Source organism: Fundulus heteroclitus, chromosome 6 (genome assembly GCF_011125445.2).
Source record: "Fundulus heteroclitus isolate FHET01 chromosome 6, MU-UCD_Fhet_4.1, whole genome shotgun sequence".
In the NCBI taxonomy this organism is placed as follows: Eukaryota; Metazoa; Chordata; class Actinopteri; order Cyprinodontiformes; family Fundulidae; genus Fundulus; species Fundulus heteroclitus.
The window spans coordinates 30,028,163-30,038,083 of record NC_046366.1 but is presented as its reverse complement, the minus strand read 5'-3'; the positions used below and the strand labels follow the sequence as shown (position 1 = coordinate 30,038,083).

The following is a 9,921-nucleotide window of genomic DNA, read 5'->3' as shown; positions in this document are numbered from 1 at the left end:
AAACCTGTTGTTGCTTCCCGCCCCCCACCAGAGGTAGAGCAGGGATGAAAACTGAAGATTATCATGGAAAGTTTGTGACTGAGAAGTTTCTAACGTGATGATGTGACTTTAAACATTTCAAGTTGGTGTTTATTAAACCCTCTAGACAGAATAAGAAGGCAAAGTTAAATGCTTTGGACCAAATGTCAGCTTGTACCCACTTCTTCATACAGGATAGTGGGGGGTGTTTATCTCCACCAGTGACGGGGCGAGAGGCGGGTGCACCCTGACCATCGCTGGGATGTGTAAAATTATAAAGATTATAATCATATTTCTGATGTTATCTTTCTTGATCTTTTTAGGGTCCACAACAAAACGACATGTCACTCTTGGTGTTGCTGCTGCTGTTGTTGTTCTTGTTCTTGTTCTTGTTGCGCTATATTTCATTCTAAAGAAGGTGAGTCCGTGTATGTTATACATCTTAAATAGAAATATTAACTTCTCTAACCATCTACAACCTGTGTAGATTTGATGTTAATATTATGTCTCTTTTCTGATCACTAATATATATTTATTAATGTCTTAAAACAGACCTGATCACATAGATGTTAGAGAAAAGTCTGTAAGAAGTGTTGGATCAGCATTTTCTGTCTTTCCATTTGTGTTGATTTAAAAAGTAGTCAAACACCATCAAAACAATTAAGTTTTAGTTAAACATGGATTTATAATGTCATCTACTGGATTATTAAACAGCTTCACCCTCAGCATTAGAAGCTCAGAGAGTCAAATTAACTATGCTATCATTAACACTGATTGATGTATACTTTACCATTTCCTTCCCAGCTTGATCTATTACCAGAATGGATGTGCAATCTTTTCAGCAACCTCTGCAAATCGCCCAAGCAGGAAGATCCTCTTTCTACCTCCTCTAACCCACAGAGCTCTACACCTTTTCTCGAAGAACCTCAGCAACCCGTCAATGGCAGTGTTGATGAGCAAATTGCTCTTAACCCCCCTCTGTCCCTCAAGTTCTGATCATGTTACCATATCTATTGGTAGTCCCACATCCCAATGAATAACTTTATATCTCCAGAAGAATCGCCTACTGTACCTTTTATGTATGTTATTTTTTGCTATTCTATCCACTGATAAAGAACACTAAATATGGTTACTGAGATTGCCAGATGAAGTGGGATTTGTTGCTCCAGAGAATTAGCCTCTTTGGCTCCAGAGTCCAGTGGCGGGGTGGTCTACACCACCGAACACTTTGTGTTGCAGTTGGTGACAAATGGTTTTGCTGCAGCTCGATTATGGAAACCCTTTCTATGAAGCTCTCTACTGTTCTAGACTTAGCGTGAAGTCCACATGAAGTCTGGAGGTTTATAGCGATTGACTCTGCAGGAAGTTTCTCAGGTGACAGAAAGGGTTTGGACATGTGTGTCTTTTAAGTGTCTTGAAATGACATTTTTTATCACCTGGTTTTATATAAATGAGCTGAACTGACTGAGATGGTAAATTATAGTGCAATGCAAGAAAGAAAAATAATGAAGTTTCTATCAAGATATTTGCACACATGTTTTATTGTTCTAATGCAGGGGTTCCCAAAATGGGGTTCAGGACCCCCCAGTGGGTTGTAAGAGACCTCCTGGGGGTCGCAAAATTATTTGTTGCTGATGTACTAAACATATTTGTATTTCTTTATTTGTGAAACCGATACCAAATTAAAACTTTGCAGGTTGCTCAACAATCCCCATTTTAACGCAGGGGAAAGCTGTACTTTTTTGTTAGTTCTTCTGAAAGTACTACTTTATTCTTGTAATTCTATGACTTTATTTTTAGAATTTCCTAAAGAAAAGGAAAAATAAAATCCCTCCTGCCACCTGTTTGGTGGGTAGTAGGCTGAAAGTTTTGGGAACCCCTGGTGTCATGTACATTTTTTATCTCCAGTACCATTTGGAGGCAAATTGTGTATGTTGTAAATTCTATTTATTATCACTATAATAGATATAGAATAATATTCTATTTATTCTTTGCACTATGCTCACTTATATACATGACCTGCTGTCAGCGTATGTTTAAAAAGTTTGTTACAAACAAGTGCAATTGGAATGTTATTTTTTTTTCTTTCTGTATTTATTTTGTAAAATGTAATGAACTTTATATATAAAAATATAATATATTTACCTTTCTCTCTGTTATAATGTTATTATTTAAAATACTAGAATTTATCTTTGACTGTTTATGTCTGTCTGCATCATTTTCACAAATCACATATTCTGATCAGTTACATATCAGTACTTGTGTCACAGAAAATACTGTTTTACTCAAATATTTTTATTGGATAACTCCTTTTTATTTGTAATTGATCAAACGTATATTAAACCCGAATAAGGAGCATTTGAGTCATGATCACAAGCTTGATATCAGCATTGCAAGAGGAAGACAATTGGACCTGGTGGCCTCCAACCCCATTTAACGACGTGTGGTCTCTCTAAACAAAAAGGCTCCTTTACTCCCCTTTCAGATAGAATTTTACTTTCTATCCAGGATGTAAACAACCTGAATGAGTGACCACTGGCCTGCAGAAGGGTGTAAACTCTTAGCCTGATGATCTTGCTCTTCTGTGCTGGGCCATCCTTTAGGCTGCTGAGGTCTGTTACGTATATAAGTTTCACAAATAACAGTTTATTACCTCATATAAGAAGGCAAGGTAAATAGTTGCATGCTTTTCATGTTTATTCTCCAGATGGGAAAAAAGTTGCGCTGCACCTTCTCCTTTGGAAATTGAAACTCTTATGCACCCCTCTAAACCTGGTAGCATTCATAATGGGACCTTTTCCACACACTGCCCTCTGGGGGGCGCTATTTATCCACAAAAGCCTGCTGAAAGTCTGCTTCCACATTATAGAGTCTGCCTGAAGGTGTGAAGCTATCAGATGAACCTATGATGCACGTCAGATAGAAGTACTGGTACATTTTACATCATCATTTCCGTTCCCTCCCCTTTGTGGAAACACCCCCTCCACTAATTGACAAACGTCTCTTAGCCTCGGCTCGTCACAGCATCATTACATGAAAACATGGTGGACGTGGAGTCATGCTGTGGCGATGTGCTCCTTCTGCGTGGTAGGGTCCTGATTATTTCTCTGTTTGAAACCTTAAAACAGCATCTGACAGTATCAGAATCAGCACATTACAGGATAGAGGTCTTTTTAATTCAATTCAGTTTTATTTATATAGCGCCAATTCATGAAACATGTCATCTCGAGGCACTTTACAAAGTCAAAATCAGTCAGATTATACAGATTGGTCAAAAATTCCTATATAAGGGAACCAGTTGATTGCTTCAAAGTCCCGTCAAGCAGCATTCACTCCTGAAGAAGCGTAGAGCTACAAGAAGAGTCGTCTGCATTGTACATGGCTTTGCTGCAATCCCTCATACTGAGCATGCATGAAGCAACAGTGGAAAGAAAAACTCCCCATTAACGGGAAGGGAAAACCTCCATCAGAACCAGAACCAGGCTCAGTGTGAACGGTCATCTGCCTCGACCGACTGGGGTTACAGAAGACAGAGAAGAGGCACAACAAGAGAGACAAAAAAGCAGAGAAGCTCACATTGATCTAGTAATCTGTTCTACATTAGATGGTAGTAGCGGGTGATCTGTCTTCCTTGGATGATGTCACAGTTAACAGAACGCCAGACCAGGTGTACCTACTATGAAGAAAAAGAGAGAGAGCAAAAAGTTAAAAGCTGAAATGACGACAGTCATTTCAATGCAATGCAAAACTAGAAACCAGTAGACTGGAGAACAGTAGAAATCAGTAGAGTGAGAGAAATAGACCCTGATGTCCTCCGGTAGCCTAAACCTATAGCAGCATAACTATAGAGGTAGCTCAGGTTAACATGAACCACTCTAACTATAAGCTTTGTCAAAAAGGAAAGTTTTAAGATTAGTCTTAAAAGTAGACAGGGGTCTACGGACCAGTTTTGGTCTGTGAGGCAGACAATGTATCAATGCTGGTTTTAGAGGACAGTGGAATTGGTTGTCTGAATTTAAAACATATTTATTCACTTGGTTCAGACAATTTCTTAGATTAGATTATGCCCCAAATAGCATCCATTCCATTTTATTTGTTTATTTATGGCCAAACCAGCAGTGCAGTGGGCTATTTCTTATTTTTCTATACACTATCAAATATTCCACCAGTTTTTAGCGGACTTATTGAAATCAATATGCGTGATGTAAACAGCCACGGTCTTTCAGAATGTGTTTACTCCAGCTGAAAATCTACATTAAATCATAAATATGAGACCACTTGCATAAATAAGGCTTTTAAGTGTAAGTTATAAGATGCTATTTGCTGTGCAGGGCTATTATAGAAGCAGATTTCTGCATGCTGACTGAGAATCAGATAAACCCTGAAACTCTGGTTTGCACGCATTTAGGTCCTCGTCTGGTTTCTAGTGTCGGAACCTTATGGTCTCCTCTTTGGTTTTTAAAGAGGATGTGTTTTTTTTATCTAGCATTTTTACCAGCTTTGGAAACATTCATGAAACCATTTGCAACATCATTAGACCTGAGCTTCTGGGGCTTCAGCCTTGGATCTCACAAAAGAACACATTTTTACTTGTCCGTGTAAAAAGATGCGTTCATTTTCTTCAACTGAATAAAAACTAAACTGAAGTAATAATCTTTGGACCAATAGAGGAGAGATCAGAAGTTAGCTCACAGCTTCAGATGCTTCAGCTAGAAACCACTGACCAGACCTGAAATCTGGGAGTAGCGATGGACCTCGAAAAGCATCTAAAGACAATTACAAGGTCGGCTTTCTATCACCTGAAGAACATTTCCAGGATTAAAGGACTGAGGTCTCAGCAGGATCTTCAAAAACTAAACTTATAAAACTAATCTGTTTATATTTGGTAGAATTGAGAACATGGTGGTTGCACGGGTTCTGATATCATCATGAAGGATCATACTAAGGTACACTTGCACACGCCAAGCCGGGCATACCCGGTACAATATTTTCAGTTGTTGTACTCATATAGAGCTCAAACTGTAGGATGAAACCGCAGAGTTTTAAAGTTCACAGCTCACCGGATCTGTTCTGTTGAAGGAGGGGAGAGGTGGCCAAGTGGTTAGAGCAGCGCGCTTGCGCTCTGAGAAGGTTGCAAGTACCTGGTTTGATCCCCACAACCTGCACTCTGGGTCCCTGAGCAAGACCCTCAACCCTTGATTGCTCTCCAGGCACAGAACAGTGGCAGCCCACTGCTCCCCAAGGGGATGGGTTAAGATGATGAAGTGAATTTCTCCATTGTGAGATCAATGATGTTCAATTATTATTATTACTGTACAACTCTGATGCGATCTGGCTGCTCACATTGTACGTCCAAAAACAACGTCAGACTCAGCCCTGTAGAGAGATGGCGCTTGTTGGACTCGTCTATCTGGAAGCCAAATGTAAACAGTAGAAGAAGAAAAAGACAGAAGTGTCAATGCTCTCTGTTAAATGTGAGGCTCACTAGAACAAAATGCGCTGCCTTGGCAATTCTACGAGTTGCTCCTACATAGTTTGACTCCATGTTACACGTACCGCCACCATGCTTCTCTCCACTCCTGTGTTTTAGTCTAAGAAGAAGAAGAAGAATTCCCTTGTTTGCAAATGCGCAGTGTGCGAGGTTGGGGGGAATTTGGCTCGTAGACGTTCGTATCTCCGCTTCAACAACAGGAGGCGCTCACGAGGGCTGACTGAATTTCAAACATGTTTGATTTTCATCCGACTGTACAATTCCTGGTCGAGAGGTGGTCATGAGAGGCTGATAGCCCCCCGTTAACCACTGTATACAACATGACGCAGCTGAAACTCTGCCCAGTCCAAAAAAATTCTTGCACAACTGAAGAATCGGCACAAAAAGGGGGGAAAAAATCATACAGTGTATGACCGGCTTTAGCTACTTTGAGATGCTGCCGTATTATCATGCATTTTGCAGAGTTTTTAACTTGAATATTTCATCTTTTTTTTATGTCTTACTTTTGGGTAGTGGTGGATGGACCTCTTTGCAGACAGACACTTGGAAGCGGCATAGTAGAATAAAAGGTGACTTAATACTTAAAGGAGCAATAAGAGATTTTTCACCACTATGTGGAGCTTGAGCACTGTTGTAGACCAAAACAAGATGTAGAGGCTTGGAATTTTGTAGAGGCAAAAACAGGCACCCCACATAATTTCATTTTAGTATTTGCTTTACATAAAATTCGTATGGTACCATTTTAATTTGAAATGGGTTACCGCTATATCTATGCTTGCCACCAGGGGGCAATACGCAAGTGATAGAGCGTAGAGCTGCGCACTGGCCGAGAAAGAATAAATCCTCTCATTGAAAAGTGATCATCAGCTCAACCCGTGTGCTGTCTTTATTCTTTATCACAGGTTATGGTCAACAACATCTTGTAGGTTTTGCAACCTACAAGATATTGTTGATTATGTAGTTGCATGTGGCAAAAGGTGAAACGGTTTTTGTGAGAGATATTTGTGTTTTGAGTAAATGAGTGTTGAAGCTAACATGCTAAAGCTAACGGCAATGCATAGGAACACAAGGTGGACATGCTAATCTTAACCAGTTATGGTTTTGCAAACCTTATGAGTATTAAACCATAAATTTATGAAATATTTTCATTCAATATCATTGACATATGTTTGGGTTATTTCCAACCACCATAAAATGTTATTGCAATCCAGTATAGAAATCCAGTAAATGGCAGCTAAGTACAGTTCATGTGGTTAAAGGCACCATTCAAACATTTGAAAAGTATTAGTAATTCATGATGCGATTCAAATAAGCCCATTGGTTATGATATTAACAATGTAAATGTGTTTGCATGTTAAAAACTAGAATTTATTAAAAAAAGACATATAAATACTGCATTTCATTTAATGATAAAAATGTAAAAAAAAATGTAAATATAGTGGAAACAGTGTGATGCATAAAGAAAATTGATTCATGATTAACAAAGTGTATTTTTTATCTGGTTTTGGTTTATTTGTGAGTTTAATGACTAGAATAGCTTAAAGAAGCTATGGCCATGAGATGTTGATTCTGGACTTAACTAGGGTCACATAACTAGTCAATATGGACATTTAGGTAATTAAAAGGTTACTAAAAGTTTGATTTCATGTTGATTTAAGGAAGAATAAATCCTCTCATTGAAAAGTTATTTGCTCAACCCGTGTGCTGTCTCAATTCTTTATCAACATATGCCCTCCGAGCTGAGCCTTGGAGGAGTAACAAAGACGTGCATCAAGCCACGCCTCTCTCTATCTCCGCTCCAACACTCGGCAGCACCCATTTCTTACAAACATTAAACAAGCAACCAGTTCTTTCTATTTCTTGAACTTCTCAGTGAGGTGGACACCAATGACAGCCAACACCATGATGATCAGACCGACCACCATCACTACACAAATGGAGACTCCAGAGAGCCCGTCTGCATCTGCAACAGGAAAGCCTCCATTTACAACCTCATCTCACCGGGAAAACATCTGATAGCCACATTTGTTACTTTTTTTGTTGGTAAATCTCAGACTTACCAATATACTGGTAACAAAGGAGATCAGTCGCGGTTTTCTTCTCTGACCAGCTGACCCGGTTGCTATGATTACAGACGATCGATAAATTTGACAGGCAGACATGGAGAGAAGCACCGGATTTAGTGGCCTTTGACTTCTCTCCTCCCTCCTGATGGCAGGTTTTGGTGGTACATCTGAAAGTGCTGCTGATGTCCGAGTCCTCAGTGATGCATGTCACTGTGAGGTTACAGGAGGAAGAGGCGCTGGACACGGAGTCAATGACCAGATCGACTGGACTCACTGGATCTGAGGAGGGAGAGTCAGGGCGAGAACCATTGGAGGCATGAAAGCGAAGTAGTCATATGTAGAACAGTTTTTCATTTGGACCAAACGTCAGGCGGAGCCCGGGGGGCAGTCATGCAAAAACTGCCACTGTAGAGGATACATTTTTGTTCTACCAAAGTAAATGTTATGCATTCAGTAGATAATAACCCTACCTTGAACTGTGACGTTGTACTCAGTCAGTGTTTGCTTTGAAGCTGCTGTTACGACTGCCGTATAAAGTCCACTGTCAGATTTCTGGAGGTTCTTTAATTTAATTGAGTGTTTTTGTCCTAAAAGTTCGATTCTTCCAGCGTAAGCCTCGTGGATCTTTGGTTCTCCGTTTGAAAAGAAAGACACCAGCACATCATTTGAGACAAATTTCCATAAGAAGAAGTGAAGATCCTGGGGTATATCCGCTTCTGAGACATTAAGAAAAACATCGCCACCCGTCTGCACAAACACAGTCGAAGCATCGATTCCTGTGAGATAAAAGACATGCAATGATATCAATTTTAATATCAATAAATGTATTTTTTTTCCAAGTCCTTGAAAAAGCCATGTTGAGTTTACATTTTGATTCATGAATATAAGTCTTGTGAAATTCATCTAGAATTGCTATAAATTGTGTTCTCATCTGAAAAAATACCTTCTCAGAAATCATTTTTATACTGTTATTATAACAGCAAATCTTTAGGCTGAAAAATTAAATTACTGTTAAATGAATAAAAAAAATTCGCTTCTTGTATCCCGTATTTATATGGTCAAATAAATGTTACATTGTTTTTTAATTCTAATTTTTGTTTATTCAGAATATAATTGTATTTTATCAACTCCTACCTGGCGCCTTGATAATAATCAGCAGAATCAGAAACAAAGACATCATAAACTGTCAGAGTTCAAATCTTTTACTGTCTGATAGCAAAATGTTGGGCAGGAAATAACAATCTTGCAGAACATGAGAAATGCGTCACATTTGAGCTCTTCCTGTCCAAAACCACCGCCAGTCACACGTTCCTGTCTAGTTTTAAAACCACTCACCTTTATGTTGTGGTCTTAAATGCTGCAGCTTCCCTTTGTTCAAACGGTACCTTTACTTTTTCCATTTAAACGTTTCTGGACTTCTTTTATTACAACATGAAACGGAGACAGCCACCAAAACAAATTAAAACATTTGAGAAGTTTTTAAGACATGTCCAGGCCCCCGTAAAAAAAATTAAATCTTTCAATTTAGTTTTAGAACCTAAATATATAAATAAAATTATTTATTTATTAATGACAAAGCATTTCATCGTCATTTGATATTTATTAAAGATTATAGATTGTGTTTTTCCTCTCTTCACTCCAATAATGTCAGAGGCCCTGACACCCAATATGTCATGAAAATAAATAAAGATTTAATTCCTGTTCCTCTTGAACCTTTTGGTGAGCACTTGGAGTTTGTTTCAGCATTCATTAAGACACAAACAGTTCAAAACATGAAAACTGGTAAGCATGGTCTAAAACCGCCGCTGGATCTCTGTAAAATAAATCAGGCAGAGCTCCAAAGTCGTAGTACCAGAGTTCTGACCAACACTCGCTCAATAGCGAGCATTGCAAGAATAACTTGTGTTCTCATGCATTGAACAGGTTCTCTGTCGATAAAGAGATTCAGAAACCTTGTTCATGGTCTATAAAGCACTGGATGGTCTTGGACCTAACTATATATTTCAGTTTGTGGTCAGTAATGAACCATGTAGACCCCTCGGGTTGTTAGAACCATCTTTACTCTGTGTCCAGAACTAAACAGGAAGTAGTATTTAACTTCTATGCTGCTCGGGTCTGAGACAAACTTCCTGAAAACCTGAAATCTAGAAACTGTTAGTTCCTTTAAGTTAGGACTGAAAACATTACTGTTTAACCCATAAAAGGCCAACGATTGTGGTTCCTTTTTATAATATCATAGCTATTTCTGTGTTTAATTTTGCATTTTAATGAGATTATTACTTTATACGTTGTGTTTTTTGTTTTGTTTTTAATGTCTTAAAGAGTTCCTTTATTTTCTTGTAAAAC

At 38.7% G+C, this 9,921-nt stretch overlaps 1 protein-coding gene across 1 annotated transcript; it reads right to left on the bottom strand.

The window, feature by feature from the left end:
- Nucleotides 1-6,907: 6,907 nt before the first annotated feature.
- On the bottom strand, nt 6,908-9,084 carry LOC105920259. Its single transcript, XM_021312462.2, has 4 exons — nt 8,710-9,084; nt 8,046-8,351; nt 7,570-7,854; nt 6,908-7,472 (listed from the first exon to the last, which is right to left on the bottom strand). The coding sequence occupies exons 1-4, from the start codon at nt 8,753-8,755 to the stop codon at nt 7,363-7,365; spliced, it is 747 nt and encodes a 248-aa protein (XP_021168137.2). The 5' UTR covers nt 8,756-9,084; the 3' UTR covers nt 6,908-7,362.
- Nucleotides 9,085-9,921: the final 837 nt, after the last annotated feature.

What these genes read in the sequence shown, in the direction of transcription:
- LOC105920259 (XM_021312462.2), bottom strand. Translation starts at nt 8,755, where the DNA reads ATGATGTCTTTGTTTCTGATTCTGCTGATTATTATCAAGGCGCCAG. An exon ending in GATTATTATCAAGGCGCCAG is followed by an intron (nt 8,352 to 8,709) that starts GTAGGAGTTGAT and finishes TTTATCTCACAG; the next exon opens with GAATCGATGCTTCGACTGTG. An exon ending in GTACAACGTCACAGTTCAAG is followed by an intron (nt 7,855 to 8,045) that starts GTAGGGTTATTA and finishes CTCCCTCCTCAG; the next exon opens with ATCCAGTGAGTCCAGTCGAT.